This window comes from Oncorhynchus clarkii, chromosome 6 (assembly GCF_045791955.1).
Source record: "Oncorhynchus clarkii lewisi isolate Uvic-CL-2024 chromosome 6, UVic_Ocla_1.0, whole genome shotgun sequence".
In the NCBI taxonomy this organism is placed as follows: domain Eukaryota; kingdom Metazoa; phylum Chordata; class Actinopteri; order Salmoniformes; family Salmonidae; genus Oncorhynchus; species Oncorhynchus clarkii.
Genome location: NC_092152.1, coordinates 6,378,314 through 6,403,313, shown reverse-complemented (window position 1 = coordinate 6,403,313; position 25,000 = coordinate 6,378,314). Strand labels below are relative to the sequence as shown.

General features: G+C 44.8%; 1 protein-coding gene across 1 annotated transcript in view; it reads left to right on the top strand.

Annotated features, from left to right (window-relative positions):
- The window catches only part of LOC139411884 (extracellular matrix organizing protein FRAS1-like), a 295,297-nt gene that overhangs the window by 72,715 nt on the left and 197,582 nt on the right, over positions 1-25,000 (top strand). Inside the window, exon 3 of the mRNA XM_071158633.1 lies at positions 22,461-22,568. Coding sequence (XP_071014734.1) covers positions 22,461-22,568 — 108 coding nt within the window. The remainder of the gene's footprint in view (positions 1-22,460; positions 22,569-25,000) is intronic.

Here is a 25,000-nt window from a genome sequence, read left to right as displayed (position 1 = left end):
TTTTGAAATCAACAAAGCATGAGAAGACTTTGCCTTTGTTTTGGTTTGTTTGGTTGTCAATTAGGGTGTGCAGGGTGAATACATGGTCTGTTGTACGATAATTTGGTAAAAAGCCAATTTGACATTTGCTCAGTACATTGTTTTCATTGAAGAAATGTACGAGTCTGCTGTTAATAATAATGCAGAGGATTTTCCCAAGGTTACTGTTGACACATCTTCCACGGTAGTTATTGGGGTCAAATTTGTCTCCACTTTTGTGGATTGGGGTGATCAGTCCTTGGTTCCAAATATTGGGGAAGATGCCAGAGCTAAGTATGATGTTAAAGAGTTTTAGTATAGCCAATTGGAATTTGTTGTCTGTATATTTGATCATTTCATTGAGGATACCATCAACACCACAGGCCTTTTTGGGTTGGAGGGTTTTTATTTTGTCCTGTAACTCATTCAATGTAATTGGAGAATCCTCTCTCTCTCTCTCTCTCAAAATAACTAGATGCTACAGCCATTTTTGTGCCTTTTGTTGGTGTTGAGTGAATTTAAGTAAGTCATATTAGATCAGTGTCGAACACAACTATGAGGTGTACTTTTAGCCAACCTTGACCAAAAATAACCTTATTTTGATCGATTTTACACCCGTTGTTACTCTAAAAATACATAATGAAAATAAGTTTTGGGGGCTTTAAAACAAATCCTGGAGGGATATACGTAAAATACAGAATGTAGGGTTTGGTAGGTTGGTAATGTTCTCTAGTTGCGCTGTGATTGGCTCAGTGTTCTGTCATTTAAGGGGACACTACGTCACTGCAAAATCTATAAGGAGATCAAGGTCCACGGATAAAAGGATATGCCAGGGAGATATGTATACTGTAGCTAAGAAAGTAATACTGAGTGTATGTTGTGTAGTAAGCTGTTAGCAGCCCATGTGCCTCACCCTAATAATTTTGTCCCTTTTCGCCTCATAATTTAGCCTACTGTTCTGACTTGATGGTGCACATTTAGCCTATGGACAATTTTAGAGAAAGGTCATCATTGAATATTGTAAGAGCTTTCAATGTCTGCTTATATGCCCCCTTTATTTATCCTACTGTTCTGACTTGGTGTACAGGGAGAACACTAAGAACGGCCTATGTTCTGAATTTTGTCATTGTACATTTCAAAAGTGCTGGACAAATATATTATATTCATATTGACTACGTCCCTCCTGGCTCGCTCATTAATATCTTAATCTAAATGACTGATTGTCTCTTATCCGCTTGTTGTCCCATTATGCCATAGTTTGTACATCTCAATTGTCAGTAGAAACCACATTTGTTTAAGCAAGTCATCCATATCAGCTATGTTTTATTAAAAGGCAGGAAATGAGACTGAATGAACTGTTTCGCTGCCAGACAAAGCTCAGCGGATAGCCAGGTGTAATGGTGGTAAGGTGTTGGGACTCTGCTGTTGCTCTGCTTACAGTTTGTGGGCATCGTTTGTCACCGTTATAGGGAAATTAATGTTTAGTGTTGTGTTGTGTCTTGACTTTGCTGGCGTACATCTAAACATTATTTATTTTTTGCCCCACCAAGATTTACATGCTGAAATCCCCATTGTAAACATAACCGTGGTAACAACACCAGCCAATCAGCTCCAAGTGATTTTAATTTTAGAATCTGTTTCCAAATATTCCCATAATAGAGAGATGTATATAAATGTAGGCAAGGTTTGAAATTATTATGTTTTAGTCAAATATTATATCTGTTTGGGCTTCTTGTGGTCAATCTGAAGTCTACAAATTACTTGTAATTATGTTCCAGCTCCGTAACCGTCAGCTCAAGAAACATTTGGCTGAATCTAGTTGATGATCTCTGATCTACAGTATATGATAGCTGTTTTCAAAATGAATGAATGAATTAGTGTTTATAAACGTGATGATGAACACATTGTGTGTTTTCCTTCTCCAGTCTTTTGGAGAAGGGTCTTTTTCTCTCGGTGGCTTTAATGTCCTGTAGGCGCCAGGAAAATGAATGGTTATCGAATGGGCCAGCGTATTTTGATGAGTGATGTTTTTCAAAACCATGAGAGCGGGAATTTTAAAGACTGAATTATAAAGACTGAATTTTAAAGACTGAATTATAAAAGACTGAATTTTAAAGACTGAATTATAAAAGACTGAATTATAAAGACTGAATTTTAAAGACTGAATTATAAAGACTGAATTATAAAGACTGAATTATAAAGACTGAATTATAAAGACTGAATTTTAAAGACTGAATTATAAAAGACTGAATTTTAAAGACTGAATTATAAAAGACTGAATTATAAAGACTGAATTTTAAAGACTGAATTATAAAGACTGAATTATAAAGACTGGATTATAAAGACTGAATTATAAAGACTGAATTTTAAAGACTGAATTATAAAGACTGAATTATAAAGACTGAATTATAAAGACTGAATTATAAAGACTGAATTATAAAGACTGAATTATAAAGACTGAATTATAAAGACTGAATTATAAAGACTGAATTATAAAGATTGATCTCCGACAAGGACTGGAGCAGAACACACCTTGGGGAACTATGACCAGAATTCTGTTCAAGGGTCTGTTCAGGGTCTGTCTTCAGGGAAATATGACTTTGAGAGGGATTGTAGAGCAGGGTTTTATTCAGGAGGTTAGGATCAGAATGACTTTGAGAGGGATTGTAGAGAAAGGTTTTATTCAAGAGGTTAGGATCAGAATGACTTTGAGAGGGATTGTAGAGCAGGGATTTATTCAGGAAGTTAGGACCAGAATGACGATAATGCTGTTAAAAGATTTGCCAGGGTTAAAATGGAAAGGGTGCCATTTGGATTCCTGCTAGAGCTAGTCAGTGAAATCTCCTCCTCCTCTTCCCCCCTCTTCATCCTCCTCCTCCTCCTCCTCCTCCTTAGAGAGAGATAGGGAGAGATAGAGACCTGAAAAGACGATCACTTACACCCAGCAATATCTCTGTGTTTGACAAGCTGTAGAAGAACAAGGTGTATTTAGTGTAATTTGTGCTGTCTTGACTCTTTTTTTATGCCTATGTAAGCTGTGTTCTAGAGGCCAAAGGAACTCACACCTATTTTAGGCGAGGTGCTGGCAAGCGGAGTAGAACACATGAAAAATTAAAAGAGAGCCGCACGCTCTAGAAGCTCAGATGCAAAAAATGTAATGTCCAACGTTTCGACAGACAAGCTGTCTTCATCAGGGTGTGAATCTGAGCTCCTAGAATGTGCGGCTCACCTTTATTTTTTAATGTAAACTATGTGTCAGATCCTGCTCTTCCTCCTCTTCTTCTTCCTCCTCCTCTTCCTCGTTGTCTTTCTCTTCCTCCTCCTCCTCCTTTACACACTGCATACCGATTACAAAACGTTCACTTTCACTCTGGTATACTGACAAGCATTATTGTCAATCGAGAACTTCTGTTAGTTTATCATACATTTTTTGTAAATTTTTACCAAAAGAAATGGCCCATCTGTATGTTTCTGATAGGGGGGGGGGTCTGCATGGAAAGGTTCTGTACCATACACGGTACCATACACGGTACCATACACGGTGCCATACACGGTGCCATACACGGTGCCATACACGGTGCCATACATGGTGCCATACACAGTGCCATACACGGTGCCATACACGGTACCATACACTGTGCCATACACGGTGCCATACACGGTACCATACACGGTGCCATACACGGTGCCATACACGGTGCCATACACGGTGCCATACACGGTGCCATACACGGTACCATACACGGTGCCATACACGGTGCCATACACGGTGCCATACACGGTGCCATACACGGTGCCATACACGGTGCCATACACAATGCCATACACGGTACCATACACGGTGCCATACACGGTGCCATACATGGTGCAGAACATCCATCCAGAGGCGTCAGCATCAGTTCTTCTTCTGTGACGGAAAAAACGTCAGAGGAGGTTGAGCCTTTGGATAAAATATGTCTGCTGTTTCCTTTTATGAGCTCACAGATAGACGGTAAATAGATGGCTGGCTGCTGTAGCATGGTAGCCAGTCAGTCAGATATAGGCCATCTCTGCCATGCCATCTCACCTCATTCCCTCTCAGGCCCGCTGTGAGCCTTCCATGCTTAGCGTCTACTAATCAATGATAGGAATGTGTTACACTTGCCGTTGTTACACACACACGTACTGTATATGTTGTGTGTATATTTGTGTCTGTGTGGTTGAAGTTATTTAAGGTGTGTACTGTTTCCTTAGCCTAGCCATGTCCAATCACCAGAGGCATATTCCTTTCACTCGATATTTCACCCTAAAACTCAGCTTACAAAGCAGCATTTAAAATAGCCAGAACATTTAGTATGGAGCTGTTATAACATCAGATGTTTCCTGAAGTCTGGAGACAGAGAGGAGAGGTATAACTGGGTTGACTAGACGATGCAGAGAGGAGAGATATAACTGGGTTGACTAGACTGGAGGCAGAGAGGAGAGATATAACTGGGTTGACTAGACGATGCAGAGAGGAGAGATATAACTGGGTTGACTAGACTGGAGGCAGAGAGGAGAGATATAACTGGGTTGACTAGACGAGGCAGAGAGGAGAGATATAACTGGGTTGACTAGACTGGAGGCAGAGAGGAGAGATATAACTGGGTTGACTAGACTGGAGACAGAGAGGAGAGATATAACTGGGTTGACTAGACTGGAGACAGAGAGGAGAGATATAACTAGGTTGACTAGACTGGAGGCAGAGAGGAGAGATATAACTGGGTTGACTAGACTGGTGACAGAGAGGAGAGATATAACTGGGTTGACTAGACTGGAGGCAGAGAGGAGAGATATAACTGGGTTGACTAGACTGGAGACAGAGAGGAGAGATATAACTGGGTTGACTAGACTGGAGGCAGAGAGGAGAGATATAACTGGGTTGACTAGACAGCTGGAGACTGAGAGGAGAGATATCACTGGGTTGACTAGACTGGAGATTTGGAGTGGGTCTGGGGTTTTCAGGAGGATGCTGTTGATGTGAGCCATGACCAGCAATTCAAAGCACTTCATGGCTACCGGCATGAGTGCTACAGGGCGGTAATCATTTAGGCAGGTTACCTTCACATTCTTGGCCACAGGGACTATGGTGGTCTGCTTGAAACATGTAGGTGTTACAGACTCGGTCAGAGAGAAGTTGAAAATGTCCTTGAAGACACTTGCCAGTTGGTACGCGAATGCTTTGAGTACACTCCCTGGTAATCCGTCTGGCCCCGCGGCCTTGTGAATGTTGACCTGTTTAAAGGTCTGGGTCACATCGGCTACAGAAAGCGTGATTAAACAGTCGTCCGGAACAGTTGGTGCTCTCATGCATGTTCAGTGTTGCTTGCCTTAAAGGGAGCATAAAAGGCATTTAGATAATCTGGTAAACTCATGTCACTGGGCAGCTCGCGGCTGGGTTTCCCTTTGTTGTCTGTAATAGTGTGCAAACCCTGCCACATCTGACTAGTGTCAGAGCCGGTGTAGTAGGATTCAATTTGAATCCTGTATTGACGCTTTGCCTGTTTGATGTTTCGTCTGAGGGCATAGCGGGATTTCTTATAAGCGTCCGGATTAGTGTCATGCTCCTTGAAAGCAGCAGGTCTACCCTTTAGCTCGGTGGGGATGTTGCCTGTAATCCATGGCTTCTGGTTGGGATATGTACGTATGGTCACTGTGGGGATGACATCGTCGATGCACTTATAGATGAACCCTGTGACCGAGGTGGTAAACTCCTCAATGCCATTACATGAATCCCGGAACATATTCCAGTCTGTGCTAGCAAAACAGTCCTGTAGCGTAGCATCCGCGTCATCTGACCACTTCCATATTGAGCAAGGTCACTGCTACTTTCTGCTTTAGTTTTAGCTTGAAAGCAGGAATCAGGAGGATCTAATTATGGTCAGATTTGACCAAATGGAGGGCGAGTTCACACAAGTCAATTGTATTAACTAAAAAGCAGGCATTAATTTGCCTTTTTAAGAACAAATGTGCAAACAATGGCATATATCAGTTAACAACTACATGCAGCATCAAGAAAACTGATCTATAAATCAAAATGGCTGCTTGACTTGGACTATTACCATAACGGATGAAATGCTGCACAAAACACGTTCTTGTTGTGTGAATTCCTTTTCTGTTTCCTTCTTCAACGTGATAACATTGTGTACTCACGTGTTCATTGACGTGCGCTTTCTTGCATTGTTTAGGAGCCTTTCAGCCGAGCGTTTGGTTTCGCTCTCTTCTCTGTCTGAATTTGTGAAGGACCCGAAAGAGGTGCACACAAACTTGCCTGTTTTTTTTACACTTGACAATAGAGTAATCATAGAGTCTCCTCTGGGGACAATAGAGTAATCATAGAGTCTCCTCTGGGGACAATAGAGTAATCATAGAGTCTCCTCTGGGGACAATAGAGTAATCATAGAGTCTCCTCTGGGGACAATAGAGTAATCATAGTCTCCTCTGGGGACAATAGAGTAATCATAGAGTCTCCTCTGGGGGCAATAGAGTAATCATAGAGTCTCCTCTGGGGACAATAGAGTAATCATAGAGTCTCCTCTGGGGGCCAGCTGTCCAATGGATTTCATTTATTCCAGAGCTAGAACACCCGATTCAACTTGTAAACTAATCATCAAGCCTTTGACTAGGTGAATCAGGTGAGCGAGTTCAGGGTTACAACAACATTGTGAAACGTCTGGGGTTTGAGAACCACTGATCTTGCCACAATTACCCATAATTCTCCACCTCCATGCTTCAGTCTTCTGACATGGGGCACCAGGTTTTTAACTTCAACGGGATTCATATGGCATGTGGAGATGTGGTTGACTGAGTAACATTTCAAAGAAATTTGCCTTCGTACTGCATCACAAGGCAGGGGTTCAAGTCCCACTTTCTGCTTGTCCCACTTTCACTCCTTCTCCTCCTGTTTCTAATCTGTCTAAATAAAGGATTGAAAAAAAAATAAACATTGGAATTCCTATTCAGACTTGAGATATATTGATTTAACATGGAGAGTGGCCATGTTTTATTGATTGAAGTCTTCAGTATTTACCTCAAGTCTGAATTGGGCCCCAATGTGCTCAGTGTAACCATGGTGATTCAGCACACTAGTTAAGACTGTAGGCTGGCTGAGTGGACTAGGGCAGTATTTTGACAAGGAGACCCGGTTTTCAAATCCACGTTGTCACACAAATACCACTTAATTCACGCTACCGATGCGATAATTTATATCACCCTAAACATTTTGATTGTAGCATAATTTATAATCTCAATAAAGCTGGCAACTGTAGTAATTAGTGCCATTGTATATCCTAGGAAAAGAATTACATTCCACGTGTCCTCTAAAATGTGAACATATCTGAGCAAACTATGGAGAAATAAGAAATATGGCAGCTCTGTCTGTTAATCTCAGTACATTTCTGGATTTGTTGTTGTTGTTGTTGTTGTGTTTTGATGTGGTCTTTTAAATATACTGAAACCCGAAAACGTTTTTTCACAACACACTCTTAAAATAAATGATAATCAGGGCCTCCCAAGTGGTTCAGCGGTCTAAGGCACTGCATTACAGTGCTAGAGGCGTCACTGCAGACCCTGGTTCAGAGGTCTAAGGCACTGCAATACAGTGCTAGAGGCGTCACTACAGACCCTGGTTCAGAGGTCTAAGACACTGCATTACAGTGCCTGAGGCGTCACTACAGACCCTGGTTCAGAGGTCTAAGACACTGCATTACAGTGCTAGAGGCGTCACTACAGACCCTGGTTCAGAGGTCTAAGGCACTGCAATACAGTGCTAGAGGCGTCACTACAGACCCGGGTTGTATCACAACCGGCCATGATCGGGAGTCCCATCGGGCGGCGCACAATTGGCTCAGTGTCGTCCTGGTTAGGGGAGGGTTTGGCCAGGGGGGGCTTTACTTGACTCACTGTGCTCATTGGCAGGCCGGGCAGCTGCAGGCTGACTTCGGTCGTCAGGTGAATGGTGTTTCCTCTGACACATTGGTGCGGGCGGGTGTTAAGAAGCAAGGTTTGGCGGGTCATGTTTTGGAGGACGCATGACTCCCTTCTCCTCCCGAGCCCATTGGGGAGTTGCTGCGATCAGACAAGATATATAAATAAATGATATTCAGATTGAAGAACCACTAATGGTGTTTCAGAATACTTCCATTCAGAATACTTCCATTCAGAATACTTCCATTCAGAATACTTCCATTCAGAATACTTCCATTCAGAATACTTCCATTCAGAGTACTTCCATTCAGAGTACTTCCATTCAGAATACTTCCATTCAGAGTACTTCCATTCAGAGTACTTCCATTCAGAATACTTCCATTCAGAATACTTCCATTCAGAATACTTCCATTCAGAATACTTCCATTCAGAGTACTTCCATTCAGAGTACTTCCATTCAGAATACTTCTATTCAGAGTACTTCCATTCAGAATACTTCCATTCAGAGTACTTCAAAACTCTTACATTGTCTTTACTTTCAAACTGCCTTCAAACACCAGATCTCTGTTTAGGTGAATTACTTTTTATGTCTTCAGTACACAATGATGGTGTTTTGAATCTTTACATTTTAACAGAGTAGTAAAACCACATTACTATCCTTCTATTCAATTACCAGTCCATTTCATTGCTTAAGTACTGTACAGTAAAGTACTGTGCCTTGCCTTGTCCGAGCAGACCGAGCCAAACTGAATGACAGGAGCCTGTCCCCTGTTCCTGTTGATGTGAGGCAGATTGATGTAAGTCAAGAGTCCTGGACAGGATGCTAGTCTATTGCAGGGCCTAAAGACCTGACAACCCCCCATACTCCCCGTAGTCGTCCCAGTACAGATGAGGATGTATGAATTACAGTACGGCAGCACTCTGACAGGTTTTTAATGTGATACAGGAAATGTCAGGAGTGTCACAGTGACAAGTCCAGCAGGTGGATTCACACACAGACAGTCAGCCACAGAGTTGAGGGGTGCTAGAAAATTATTCTGGATCTGGGCTGGATTGTATTACATTGGAGACAGACAGACAGACAGACAGACAGACAGACAGACAGACAGACAGACAGACAGACAGACGGCTAGACAGACGGCTAGACAGACAAACAGACAGACAGACAGACGGCTAGACAGACAGACAGACAGACAGACAGACAGACAGACAGACAGACCAGACAGACCAGACCAGACCAGACCAGACAGAGGGCTAGACAGTTACTGTCTGACAGGCATAGAGTCTGACACTGGGGTATAAACAGACGGTTATGGACACACACACTACTAACCTACTGTACAGATGCCATATCTTAATTTGATCATCCTGGTTTTGCACTGCAGGAAATGCAAACGTGTAGCGCATTCAAGGTTTAAAAAGGCTTCTAAATGTTCTAATTTCCAGGTTTAGAAAAGGCTTCTAAATGTTCTAATTTCCAGGTTTAAAAAGGCTTCTAAATGTTCTAATTTCCAGGTTTAGAAAAGGCTTCTAAATGTTCTAATTTCCAGGTTTAAAAAGGCTTCTAAATGTTCTAATTTCCAGGTTTAAAAAGGCTTCTAAATGTTCTAATTTCCAGGTTTAGAAAAGGCTTCTAAATGTTCTAATTTCCAGGTTTAGAAAAGGCTTCTAAATGTTCTAATTTCCAGGTTTAGAAAAGGCTTCTAAATGTTCTAATTTCCAGGTTTAGAAAAGGCTTCTAAATGTTCTAATTTCCAGGTTTAGAAAAGGCTTCTAAATGTTCTAATTTCCAGGTTTAAAAAGGCTTCTAAATGTTCTAATTTCCACTTTAAAATATCAAACTTGATATTCTCTAACAAACAAATTGATCAACCCCTACAAAATGTCCATGAATTATAATCCACGTAACAATTCACATTTCCTGTTACTGCAGAATTATTTTCCTGCTGTAGCAAACTGGCTCAGATTAAGATCCTACATCTGTATCATTACCCTGCTACCAAAAAGAGGGAAACTGCAGAGATGGTCCGTTCTCCTGGACACCAGACTACACAGTATAAGGCTCTGAGGGGGCCGACGTGTCGGACGAAGGAGGGAAGAGTTTACAGTGCTGAACTAGCAGGATAATCTACAGATGTTTGGGGTTAGTAAGAGGGAAACAGAGGTCAGAGGTCATTTATACATTTAACTTTACATTCCGTAAAATAACACTTCTATGCAGGACACTGATGGGAGCCGCTAAATCGCTAAGTCGCTAAGCCGCTAAGTCGCTCAGAGGTCAAGTCCCACCACTATTGTCCTTCACCTGGGAAATAGCGCCCGTGTTTTGAAAGGATCCAATTACAGTGGGGAGAACAAGTATTTGATACACTGCCCGATTTTGCAAACAAACAAAAAATTACGTTTTCACCTAGGCATTATGGAGTATTGTGATGTCATTATGGGGTATTGTGATGTCATTAGTGGGTATTGTGATGTCATTATGTGGTATTGTGATGTCATTAGTGGGTATTGTGATGTCATTATGGGGTATTGCGTGTAGATTGCTGAGGACATTTTTTAAATATTTAATCCATTTTAGAATAAGGCTGTAACGTAGCAAAATGTGTAAAAAGTCAAGGGGTCTGAATCATTTCCGAAGGCACACTATCTATGACATCATACCAGACAGCAGCAGCAGTGGTAACATTAGCACAGCCACATCATAGCAGTCAAATATTTACATTAAACTCATTTAGCAGACACACTTATCCAGAGTGACTTATAGTTAGTGGCGTGCATTCATCTTAAGATACGCTGTAGCTCTATGTGGGACAACCACATATCGCGGTCATAGTAAGTACAGTTTTCCTCGATAAAGCAGCTATCGACAAGTCAGTACTCGTAGGGGGGAAAACCAAGTGTGGGTGTTAGTTCATGAAAACCAAGTGTGGGTGTTAGTTCATGAAAACCAAGTGTGGGTGTTAGTTCATGAAAACCAAGTGTGGGTGTTAGTTCATGAAAACCAAGTGTGGGTGTTAGTTCATGAAAACCAAGTGTGGGTGTTAGTTCATGAAAACCAAGTGTGGGTGTTAGTTCATGAAAACCAAGTGTGTATTTTTATTTATTTATATATGATCAGAATGGTCAAAACTCTGATCAGTATGGGATTGTACTTGAAGTTCACTACTGTTCTCTCCCTGGTTTGACCCTGCTGTAAAGTTCACCATTGTTCTCTCGCTGGTTGGCCCTGCTGTAAAGTTCACTACTGTTCTCTCCCTGGTTTGACCCTGCTGTAAAGTTCCCTACTGTTCTCTCGCTGGTTTGGCCCTGCTGTAAAGTTCACCATTGTTCTCTCCCTGGTTTGACCCTGCTGTAAAGTTCACTACTGTTCTCTCCCTGGTTTGACCCTGCTGTAAATTTCACTACTGTTCTCTCGCTGGTTTGACCCTGCTGTAAAGTTCTCTACTGTTCTCTCCCTGGTTTGACCCTGCTGTAAAGTTCACCATTGTTCTCTCTCTGGTTTGACCCTGCTGTAAAGTTCACTACTGTTCTCTCGCTGGTTTGACCCTGCTGTAAAGTTCACTACTGTTCTCTCGCTGGTTTGACCCTGCTGTAAAGTTCCCTACTGTTCTCTCGCTGGTTTGGCCCTGCTGTAAAGTTCACTACTGTTCTCTCCCTGGTTTGGCCCTGCTGTAAAGTTCACCATTGTTCTCTCCCTGGTTTGACCCTGCTGTAAAGTTCAGTACTGTTCTCTCGCTGGTTTGAACCTGCTGTAAAGTTCAGTACTGTTCTCTCGCTGGTTTGACCCTGCTGTAAAGTTCACCACTGTTCTCTCCCTGGTTTGACCCTGCTGTAAAGTTCACTACTGTTCTCTCCCTGGTTTTAACCTGCTGTAAAGTTCACTACTGTTCTCTCGCTGGTTTGACCCTGCTGTAAAGTTTACCATTGTTCTCTCGCTGGTTTGACCCTGCTGTAAGGCTGCTGAATGTGTCCCTGTTTATCTCAGCTCAGAGACCAAACCTGTGTATGTCCAAAATGACACCCTAGTCCCTATATAGTGGACTACTTCTGACTAGAGGTCAAAACGAATGCACTACAGAGTGAATAGTGTGTCATTTGGAACACAGCCCTTCTCTCCATCTGTTGACTGCTGCCGGGGCCATTAGATGGACTGTTAATATTTAGCTGGACCAGGAGAGAGGAGAGGCATATCAGTTATGGCAGGGGAACCTGATTTATGGGCTGAGGGGGCCGTCAGGCTGGCAGTCGCCCGATGATTTTTCATTTGTTGTCAAAAGGCTCTTGAATGATGGGAGAAAGACGTCTGTTGAATGAATTATTTTTTACAGCTCAGATAGAAGTCGGTCTAACCTACTTTGGTCTAACACAGGGCTTGTCCAATCCTGGTCCTGGAGAGTCGAAACACTTCGGGTTTTCATTCTATCCTTCTTATCGAGGACTAATTCAGACCTGAGACACCATTGAGTGTCTGTGGTAGATCGGACCTCACCACCAGTTGACTGATGTTGGAGGGCGTGTCTGAACCCCCTGGGGATTCTCCAAACATCTTTTCCAGTTGTGGGTCAGGTGATCAAGATGTACCAGTGTTTTTGTAATGATGTGGTTGAACGGTTTGCCAAGTGGGGAGCATTGAAGAAAGCTTTGAACTCGTTGGTCGGGAGCTCCGGGTGGTTTGGGCGTGAGGTTGTCGTGGGTAACCCCACGGTCTGAAACACTCATCCTTACACAGTTAATGAAACGTGTTGGGGTTCCGGTCCCTATAGGGCATGTTCTCATCAGGACAGAGAGAGCACCACTGTCTACTTTATGGCTCCCATGGCTCAGAAAGATAGACAGAGACAGAGACAGAGAGAGGGGGGGGGGGGGGGGGGGCAAGAGCGAGAGAGAGCGGGAGAAGAGAGAGGGGTAGAGAGAGAGGTGGAGAGAGGGGTAGAGAGAGAGAGAGAGAGAGAGAGAGAGAGAGAGAGAGAGAGAGAGAGCGAGATGGAGAGGGAATCTGAAGTCACATGTCTACTGTTTGCTGATGATCTGGTGCTTCTATCACCAACCAAGGAGGGCCTACAGCAGCAACTAGATCTTCTGCACAGATTCTGTCAGACCTGGGCCCTGACAGTACATCTCAGTAAGACAAAAAAAATCGAAAAAACGTCCAGTTGCCAGAACTACAAATACAAATTCCATCTAGACACTGTTGCACTAGAGCACGTAAAAACCTATACATCCTTCTGCTTAAACATCAGTGCCACAGGCAGCAGGTAAACCACAGGTAGCAGGTAAACCACAGGTAGCAGCTAAACCACAGGCAGCAGGTAAACCACAGGCAGCAGGTAAACCACAGGCAGCAGGTAAACCACAGGCAGCAGGTAAACCACAGGCAGCAGGTAAACCACAGGCAGCAGGTAAATCACAGGCAGCAGGTAAACCACAGGTAGTGGCGATTTTAGCAGGTAAACCACAGGCAGCAGGTAAACCACAGGCAGCAGGTAAACCACAGGCAGCAGGTAAACCACAGGCAGCAGGTAAACCACAGGCAGCAGGTAAATCACAGGCAGTGGCGATTTTAGCAGGTAAACCACAGGCAGCAGGTAAATCACAGGCAGCAGGTAAACCACAGGCAGCAGGTAAACCACAGGCAGCAGGTAAACCACAGGCATCAGGTAAACCACAGGCAGCAGGTAAACCACAGGCAGCAGGTAAACCACAGGTAACAGGTAAACCACAGGCAGCAGGTAAACCACAGGCAGCAGGTAAACCACAGGCACCAGGTAAACCACAGGTAACAGGTAAACCACAGGCAGCAGGTAAACCACAGGCAGCAGGTAAACCACAGGCAGCAGGTAAACCACAGGCAGCAGGTAAACCACAGGTAGCATGTAAACCACAGGCAGCAGGTAAACCACAGGCAGCAGGTAAACCACAGGCAGCAGGTAAATCACAGGCAGCAGGTAAACCACAGGCAGCAGGTAAACCACAGGCAGCAGGTAAACCACAGGCAGCAGGTAAACCACAGGCAGCAGGTAAACCACAGGCAGCAGGTAAACCACAGGCAGCAGGTAAATCACAGGTAGTGGCGATTTTAGCAGGTAAACCACAGGCAGCAGGTAAACCACAGGCAGCAGGTAAACCACAGGCAGCAGGTAAACCACAGGCAGCAGGTAAACCACAGGCAGCAGGTAAATCACAGGCAGTGGCGATTTTAGCAGGTAAACCACAGGCAGCAGGTAAATCACAGGCAGCAGGTAAACCACAGGCAGCAGGTAAACCACAGGCAGCAGGTAAACCACAGGCATCAGGTAAACCACAGGCAGCAGGTAAACCACAGGCAGCAGGTAAACCACAGGTAACAGGTAAACCACAGGCAGCAGGTAAACCACAGGCAGCAGGTAAACCACAGGCACCAGGTAAACCACAGGTAACAGGTAAACCACAGGCAGCAGGTAAACCACAGGCAGCAGGTAAACCACAGGCAGCAGGTAAACCACAGGTAACAGGTAAACCACAGGTAACAGGTAAACCACAGGCAGCAGGTAAACCACAGGCAGCAGGTAAACCACAGGTAACAGGTAAACCACAGGCAGCAGGTAAACCACAGGCAGCAGGTAAATCACAGGCAGCAGGTAAATCACAGGCAACAGGTAAACCACAGGCAGCAGGTAAACCACAGGTAGCAGGTAAACCACAGGTAGCAGGTAAACCACAGGCAGCAGGTAAATCACAGGTAGTGGCGATTTTAGCAGGTAAATCACAGGCAGCAGGTAAACCACAGGCAGCAGGTAAACCACAGGCAGCAGGTAAACCACAGGCAACAGGTAAACCACAGGCAGCAGGTAAACCACAGGCAGCAGGTAAACCACAGGCAGCAGGTAAACCACAGGCAACAGGTAAACCACAGGCAGCAGGTAAACCACAGGCAGCAGGTAAATCACAGGCAGTGGCGATTTTAGCAGATAAATCACAGGTAGCAGGTAAACCACAGGTAGCAGGTAAACCACAGGCAGTGGCGATTTTAGCAGGTAAATCACAGGCAGCAGGTAAATCACAGGCAACAGGTAAACCACAGGCAGCAGGTAAACCACAGGCAGCAGGTAAATCACAGGTAGTGGCGATTTTAGCAGGTAAATCACAGGCAGCAGGTAAACCACAGGCAGCAGGTAAACCACAGGCAGCAGGTAAACCACAGGCAACAGGTAAACCACAGGCAGCAGGTAAACCACAGGCAGCAGGTAAACCACAGGCAGCAGGTAAACCACAGACAACAGGTAAACCACAGGCAGCAGGTAAACCACAGGCAGCAGGTAAACCACAGGCAGCAGGTAAACCACAGGCAGTAGGTAAACCACAGGCAGCAGGTAAACCACAGGCAGCAGGTAAACCACAGGCAACAGGTAAACCACAGGTAGCAGGTAAACCACAGGCAGCAGGTAAACCACAGGCAGCAGGTAAACCACAGGCAGCAGGTAAACCACAGGTAGCAGGTAAACCACAGGCAGCAGGTAAACCACAGGCAGCAGGTAAACCACAGGCAGCAGGTAAACCACAGGCAGCAGGTAAACCACAGGCAGCAGGTAAACCACAGGCAGCAGGTAAACCACAGGCAGCAGGTAAATCACAGGCAGCAGGTAAACCACAGGTAGTGGCGATTTTAGCAGATAAATCTTGATGGGGCAAAAAAAATCATAATTTGGGATGAATGCCAACAAAGCCATTACACAACACAACACTAAACAATACATGAATTGCACTATAACAGTGACAAACGGTGCCCACAAACTGTTAGGTTTACATAAAACTGTCCCAACAGCAGAGTCCCAACACCTTACCACTGCTAAACCTGGCTATCAGCGAAGCCTAGTCTGGCAGTGAAACAGTTCATTCAGCCTCATTTACGGCCTTTAAAAGGAACATAGCTGATATGGCTGACTTACTTAAACAAATGTGGTTTCTACTGACAATGGGGATGTACAAACTATGGCACAAGGGGACAACGAGTGGACTACAGGATATCTGTAATTTAGATTAAGACAATGAGAGACCTAGGATGGACGTCGTCAATATAACCATTTGTTCAGCACTTTTGAAATGTACAGCGACAGAATTTTGAACATGGGCCATTCTTACAGTATTCTCCCTGTACACCAAGTCATAACTGCATATAAGCATATAAGCAGACAATGAAAGCTCACTTGAACAGGAAGGTGTAGCTGCGGTTTGGCATCAACAGTTGTCATCAAAGTCTGTCATTCTCTGGATTTATGGTGCTTTCAAGACAACTGGGAACTCGGGAAAAACAAGGCTGAGAATCATGATGTCAGTGATCTTCAGATTGTAGAAAGAGGCCAGAGTTCCCGATTTACAATTCTGAGTTGGATGAAACTTCAAAACGTATTTTCGCAGTCGTAGCTCGTTTTTCCCGAGTTCCCAGTTGTCTTGAACTCACAGTTAGCCACTAATTCCTTCCAAACCACTCATTGTTTATTTTGCGATTTCTAACTTGTTGTGTCATGTTTATGTCCGATGAGCACCGATACGTTTTATCTATAATTTCTCTTCATTATTTCTCTTCATTTGACAAGAATTAAAAAGGATTTGCATGTATGATGTTGACATAATTGGTCCAACCAAAGCTACTGTAGATATAACGTGATTTGACGTCATTTTATCTATGGCAATGCTAAAAATGTGGGGCTCAAAACCGGTGGGGTTCTGCCACTCACCAAACAAGAATTCCCAATATGGGAAAAACACCAAATTGAGACTCTGCATGCAGAATTCTGCAAAAATATCCTCCGTGTACAACGTTACACACTAAATAATGCATGCAGAGCAGAATTAGGCCGATACTCCCTAATTATAAAAGGAAAGAGCCGTTAAATTCTACAACCACCTGAAAGGAAGCGATTCCCAAACCTTCCATGAGAAAGCCATCACCTACAGAGAGATGAACCTGGAGAAGAGTCCCCAAAACAAGCTGGCCCGGTGACTCTGTTCACAAACACAAACAGACAGTGTAATGTTAACTGCTAATTGTTTTATATATGTTTATTTCAATTTGGTTTATTTTCCATTATGTTTCACATGCCAATAGAGTCCTTAAATATAATTAGAGAGAGGGAGGGAGGGAGGGAGGGTGAGAGGGAGAGAGGGAGAGAGGGAGAGGGAGAGAGAGAGAGAGAGAGAGAGAGAGAGAGAGAGAGAGAGAGAGAGAGAGAGAGAGAGAGAGAGAGAGAGAGAGAGAGAGAGAGAGAGAGAGAGAGAGAGAGAGAGAGAGACCCCACATGCTGGCCGGACCTCCAGTAGGATTGTCCTGTTAAATGTCAGTCAGGTTATGTCAAATCAAATTTTATTTGTCACATGCGCCGAATACAACAGGTGTAGTAGACCTCACAGTGAAACGTTGAATACAGCAGGTGTAGTAGACCTCACAGTGAAATGCTGAATACAACAGGTGTAGTAGACCTTACAGTGAAATGCTGAATACAACAGGTGTAGTAGACCTTACAGTGAAATGCCGAATACAACAGGTGTAGTAGACCTTACAGTGAAATGCTGAATACAACAGGTGTAGTAGACCTTACAGTGAAATGCTGAATACAACAGGTGTAGTAGACCTTACAGTGAAAGTTAGGTTATGTCAGTCAGCATGTCCAGTAAAACATTAAAGTCCATGTTATTGTGCAATAGTTTACCCTAAAACTGTGACAGACTGCTTCATGAGAGACTGCTCTGTGACAGACTGCTTTATGACAGACTGCTGTTTGACAGACTGCTCTGTGACAGACTGCTCTGTGACAGACTGCTGTTTGACAGGCTGCTGTTTGACAGACTGCTGTTGGACAGACTGCTGTTTGACAGACTGCTCTGTGACAGACTGCTCTGTGACAGACTGCTGTTGGACAGACTGTTGTTTGACAGACTGCTCTGTGACAGACTGCTGTTTGACAGACTGCTGTTTGACAGACTGCTGTTTGAAAAACTGTTGTTTGACAGACTGCTGTTTGACAGACTTCTGTTTGACAGACTGCTCTGTGAACGACTGCTGTTTGACAGACTGAAACTGTGACAGACTGCTGTTTGACAGACTGTTGTTTGACAGACTGCTCTGTGACAGAATGCTCTGTGACAGACTGCTGTTGGACAGACTGCTGTTTGACAGACTGCTGTTTGACAGACTGCAACTGTGACAGACTGCTGTTTGACAGACTGCAACTGTGACAGACTGCTGTTTGACAGACTGCTCTGGGACAAACTGCTGTTTGACAGGCTGCTGTTTGACAGACTGCTGGTTGACAGACTGTTCTGGGACAAACTGCTGTTTGACAGGCTGCTGTTTGACAGGCTGCTGTTTGACAGACTGCTGGTTGACAGACTGTTGTTTGGCAGACTGCTCTGTGACAGAATGCTCTGTGACAGACTGCTGTTGGACAGACTGCTGTTTGACAGACTGCTGTTTGACAGACTGCAACTGTGACAGACTGCTGTTTGACAGACTGCAACTGTGACAGACTGCTGTTTGACAGACTGCTCTGGGACAAACTGCTGTTTGACAGGCTGCTGTTTGACAGACTGCTGGTTGACAGACTGCTCTGGGACAAACTGCTGTTTGACAGGCTGCTGTTTGACAGGCTGCTGTTTGACAGACTGCTGGTTGACAGACTGCTCTGGGACAAACTGCTGTTTGACAGACTGCTGTTTGACAGGCTGCTGTGTGACAGGCTGCTGTGTGACAGACTGCTGTGTGACAGACTGCTGTGTGACAGGCTGCTGTGTGACAAACTCTATTACCGTATAAGCACCTTCCCTCTGCAATGAAAACCAAAAATACAAAAACAGCGTCCTCCATATTGCTCTATCTCTTCTTCTCTTCTCTTCCGATGTCCTGTAGATTGGATGTCACATATCCAGACGTATTGCTTCCTTTGACCCAGAAAGAGAAGCGCTACGTTCCTCACACATCAAGGAGCAGAGGGCAGGACAGGGATGTGTGTGTGTGTGTGTGTGTGTGTGTGTGTGTGTGTGTGTGTGTGTGACAGAACAGGGAAATGTGTGTGTGTGTGTGTGTGATAGAACAGGGATATGTGTGTGTGTGTGCATGTGACAGAACAGGGAATGTGTGTGCGTGTGTATGTGATAGAACAGGGATATGTGTGTGTGTGTGTGTGTGTGTGTGTGTGTGTATGTGATAGAACAGGGATATGTGTGTGTGTGTGTATGTGATAGGACAGGGATATGTGTGTGTGTATGTGATAGAACAGGGATATGTGTGTTTGTGTGTGTGTGTGTGTATGTATGTGATAGGACAGGGATATGTGTGTGTGTGTGTATGTGACAGAACAGGGATATGTGTGTGTGTGTGTGTGTATGTGACAGAACAGGGATATGTGTGTGTGTGTGTGTGTGTGTGTGTAACGGATGTGAAACGGCTAGCTTAGTTAGCGGTGTTCGCGCTAAATAGCGTTTCAATCGGTGACGTCACTTGCTCTGAGACCTTGAAGTAGTGGTTCCCCCTTTGCTCTGCAAAGGCCGCGGCTTTTGTGGAGCGATGGGTAACGATGCTTCGAGGGTGACTGTTGTTGATGTGTGCAGAGGGTCCCTGGTTCGGCCCGGGTATGGGCGAGGGGACGGTCTAAAATTATACTGTTACATTGAAAAGCCGCAGCCCTTGCAGAACAAGGGGAACCACTACTTCAAGGTCTCAGAGCGAGTGACGTCACCGATTGAAACGCTATTTAGCGCGAACACCGCTAACTAGCTAGCCATTTCACATCCGTTACATGTGTGTGTATGTGATAGGACAGGGATATGTGTGTGTGTGTGTATGTGACAGAACAGGGATATGTGTGTGTGTGTGTGTGTGTGTGTGTGTGTGTGTGTGTATGTGATAGAACAGGGATATGTGTGTGTGTGTGTATGTGTGTATGTGACAGAACAGGGATGTGTGTGTGTGTATGTGACAGAACAGGGATATGTGTGTGTATGTGATAGGACAGGGATATGTGTGTGTGTGTGTGTGTGTGTGACAGAACAGGGATATGTGTGTGTGTGTGTGTATGTGATAGAACAGGGATATGTGTGTGTGTGTGATAGAACAGGGATATGTGTGTGTGTGTGTGTATGTGATAGAACAGGGATATGTGTGTGTGTGTGTATGTGTGTATGTGATAGAACAGGGATATGTGTGTGTGTATGTGACAGAACAGGGATATGTGTGTGTGTATGTGACAGAACAGGGATATGTGTGTGTGTGTGATAGAACAGGGATATGTGTGTGTGTGTGTATGTGACAGAACAGGGATATGTGTGTGTGTGTGTGATAGAACAGGGATATCCCGTCAGACACTTGGTGGCATTTGTACGTTTTGGGACTATTCTATTTGTTCCAGTTTAGTCAAGCACATTTGAACCCAGGTCTGATTTTGTTCCACCATCTATCAGGGACACCATTAATCAGGGACACCATCTATCAGGGACACCATCTATCAGGGGACACCATTAATCAGGGACACCATCTATCAGGGGACACCATTAATCAGGGACACCATCTATCAGGGGACACCATTAATCAGGGACACCATATATCAGGGACACCATTAATCAGGGACACCATCTATCAGGGGACACCATTAATCAGGGACACCATCTATCAGGGGACACCATTAATCAGGGACACCATCTATCAGGGGACACCATCTATCAGGAAACCGTTAATCAGGGACACCGCTAATCAGGGACAACGTTAATCAGGGACACCATTAATCAGGGACACCGTTAATCAGGGACACCGTCTATCAGGGACACCATTAATCAGGGACACCGTTAATCAGGGATACCATTAATCAGGGACACCGTCTATCAGGGACACCGTTAATCAGGGACACCGTTAATCAGGTACACCGTTAATCAGGGACACCGTTAATCAGGGACACCGTTAATCAGGGACACCGTTAATCAGGGACAACGTTAATCAGGGACACTGTTAATCAGGTACACCATTTATCAGGGACACCATTTATCAGGGATGCCATTTATCAGGGATGCCATTCATCTGTACACCATTTATCAGGGACACCATTTATCAGGGACACTGCTAATCAGGGACACAATTTATCAGGGACACAATTTATCAGGGACACCATTTATCAGGGACACCATTTATCAGGGACACTGTTTATCAGGGACATTGTTTATCAGGGACATCATTTATCAGGACCCCATTTATCAGGGACACTGTTTATCAGGGACATCATTTATCAGGACCCCATTTATCAGGGACACTGTTTTTCCGGGACACCATTAATCAGGACACCATTTACTTTACCACACACTTAAACTGAGGGGAGAGGGAGAGGGTGGTAGACTGGTTAGTGTCTGGTAGACTGGTTAGTGTCTGGTAGACTGCGGGGTAAGGGTGTCTGGTAGACTGGTTAGTGTCTGGTAGACTGCGGGATGAGGGTGTCTGGTAGACTGGTTAGTGTCTGGTAGACTGGTTAGTGTCTGGTAGACTGCGGGGTAAGGGTGTCTGGTAGACTGGTTAGTGTCTGGTAGACTGGTCAGTGTCTGGTAGACTGCGGGGTGAGGGTGTCTGGTAGACTGGTTAGTGTCTGGTAGACTGGTTAGTGTCTGGTAGACTGCGGGGTGAGGGTGTCTGGTAGACTGGTTAGTGTCTGGTAGACTGGTTAGTGTCTGGTAGACTGGTTAGTGTCTGGTAGACTGGTTAGTGTCTGGTAGACTGCGGGGTAAGGGTGTCTGGTAGACTGGTTAGTGTCTGGTAGACTGGTTAGTGTCTGGTAGACTGGTTAGTGTCTGGTATACTGGTTAGTGTCTGGTAGACTGGTTAGTGTCTGGTAGACTGGTTAGTGTCTGGTAGACTGCGGGGTAAGGGTGTCTGGTAGACTGGTTAGTGTCTGGTATACTGGTTAGTGTCTGGTAGACTGGTTAGTGTCTGGTAGACTGGTTAGTGTCTGGTAGACTGGTTAGTGTCTGGTAGACTGGTTAGTGTCTGGTAGACTGGTTAGTGTCTGGTAGACTGGTTAGTGTCTGGTAGACTGGTTACATGTAAAAGGGTTCCTCAGTCTCTTTAGTTTCAAACAACATTTATCTGTACTATCTCAGGACTTTTATGGCTGTCGATAATACGCATACCATAGTGAGTGTGTTTCTCTCTGTTGGACTAAGACAAAGAGACAAAGAAGTGTCTGACAGCACATGTGTGTACGGTACATTTAGTAGCCTGTTTCAATCACTGTTGCATGCAAATAGAAAACACCTGCAAGAGGGCCAAAGGAAAGATTTGCATTGTTTTATATTGTGACGTAGGATACAAATGGGCAGTCTAATTCAACCCAAGACCTGCTGTTTATTTAACCAACTGCTACTGTATGTGTTTTATGAACAGTCTCGCTTGGAATAGTGGCTTTTACACAGGAAATGACTCAAATATGACTTTCCCTTTTCTGTTGGAACTTGAAGTCGGGAACGTTTGTTATTTGTGTCCGCAGAACAACACCTTGTGGAGACCAGACTCCTGTCAGGAGTGTCAATGCTTCAGTGACATCACCGTCTGTCAACTTGCTACCTGCCTCAACCCACACTGTGACTACCAGAGGGTAAGATAACAGAGGGAGGGAGGGAGGGAGGGAGGGAGGGATGGATGAGGGAGGGAGGGAGGGAGGGACGAATCGATGGTTGGAGGGATGAATGACTGACGGAATGAACTAATAAATGAATTAAGTAATAATTAACAAAGGAATTAAGTAATTAATTAATAAAGAAATTAAGGAATTAATTAATAAAGGAATTAAGGAATTAATTAATAAAGGAATTAAGTAATTAATTAACAAAGGAATTAAGTAATTGATTTCCAAAGGAATTACGTAATTAATTAATAAAGGAATTAAGTAATTAATTAACAAAGGAATTGAGTAATTAATTAACAAAGGAATTACGTAATTAATTAACAAAGGAATTAAGTAATTAATTAATAAAGGAATTAAGTAATTAATTAACAAAGGAATTAAGTAATTAATTAATAAAGGAATTACGTAATTAATTAATAAAGTAATTAATTAATAAAGTAATTAAGTAATTAATTCACAAAGGAATTAAGTAATTAATTCACAAAGGAATTAATTAACGAATTAATTCCCCTCTCCTCCTTCCTCCCCCCTCCTTCTTCCCCTTTCAGTTATCTTGTTCTGATGAAGTAATCGAGACATCAAGACATCAACACTGTTAGGGTATCCCATCCAACCAACCTCCCCTCTCCCCTGAGCTATCCCATCCATCCCCCCCACTCTCCTGAGCCATCCCATCCAACTCCCCATCTAACCTAAGCTATCCCGTCCAACTCCCCCTCTAACCTGAGCCATCCCATCCTACCCCCTCTCTCCTGAACCATCCCATCCAACACCCCCCTTTCCCCTGAGCCATCCCATCCAGACCCCATCTAACCTGAGCCATCCCATCCAACCCCCCCTCTAACCTGAGCCATCCCATCCAAACCCCATCTAAACTAAGCCATCCCATCCAACCCCCCCTCTCCCCTGAGCCATCCCTTCTTCTCTTCCCTGAGACCACTATCAATGCCTAATGAATTCTGCTCCACTGACAGGCAGTCTAATACTAATTACTAATTACTAATCTAATACTAATTATTAATCTCCTCCCCTCCATCAAGCCCAACAAACCATATCTCCTCCTCTCTCCGCTCCTCTCCTCCTTTCTCCTCTCCTCCATCAAGCCCAACAAACCATATCTCCTCCTCTGTCCGCTCCTCTCCTCCTTTCTCCTCCCCTCCATCAAGCCCAACAAATCCTATCTCCTCCTCTCTCCGCACCTCTCCTCCTTTCTCCTCTCCTCCATCAAGCCCAACAAACCATATCTCCTCCTCTCTCCGCTCCTCTCCTCCTTTCTCCTCTCATCCATCAAGCCCAACAAACCCTATCTCCTCCTCTCTCCGCTCCTCTCCTCCTTTCTCCTCTCCTCCATCAAGCCCAACAAACCATATCTCCTCCTCTCTCCGCTCCTCTCCTCTTTTCTCCTCTCCTCCATCAAGCCCAACAAACCATATCTCCTCCTCTCTCCGCTCCTCTCCTCCTTTCTCCTCTCCTCCATCAAGCCCAACAAACCATATCTCCTCCTCTCTCCGCTCCTCTCCTCCTTTCTCCTCTCCTCCATCAAGCCCAACAAACCCTATCTCCTCCTCTCTCCTCTCCTTCGAGCAGGTTCATGCAGGTGCCGGAATGCCCACATGCATGAAGGCTCCCGGAATTGCGTGCTGCAGTTGCATACTATTACCTCATTCTCCTCGCTCCTCTCCTCCTCCTCTCTCCTCTCTTCCTCCTCTCTCCTCTCCTCCTCTCCTCTTTTCTCTCTTCCACCTCTCTCCTCTCCTCCTCTCTCCTCCTCTCTCTTCTCTTCCTCCCCTCTCCTATCTTCCTCTTCTCCTCTCTCCTCTCCTCCTCCTCTCTCCTCTCCTCCTCCTCTATCCTCGCCTCCCTCTCCTCCTCCTCTTCTCTTTCCTCTCTTCCTCCTCTCTCCTCTCTTCCTCCTCGCTCATCTCCTCCTCCTCTCTTCCTCTTCTCCTCCTCTCTCCTCCTCCTCACTCCTCCCCCTCTCCTCTCTTCCTCTTCTCCTCCTCCTCTCCTCTCTTCCTCTTCTCCTCCTCCTCTCCTCATCCTCTGCTCTCTTCCTCTTCTCCTCCTCTCTCCTCTCCTCCTCCTCTCCTCTCTTCCTCTTCTCCTCCTCTCTCCTCTCCACCTCCTCTCCTCTCTTCCTCTTCTCCTCCTCTCTCCTCCTCCTCCTCCTCACTCCTCCTCCTCTCCTCTCTTCCTCTTCTCCTCTCTCCTCTCCTCCTCCTCTCTCCTCTCCTCTTCCTCTCCTCCTCCTCTCTCCTCGCCTCCCTCTCCTCCTCCTCTTCTCTTTCCTCTCTTCCTCCTCTCTCCTCTCTTCCTCCTCGCTCATCTCCTCCTCCTCTCTTCCTCTTCTCCTCCTCTCTCCTCTCCTCCTCCTCTCCTCTCTTCCTCTTCTCCTCCTCTCT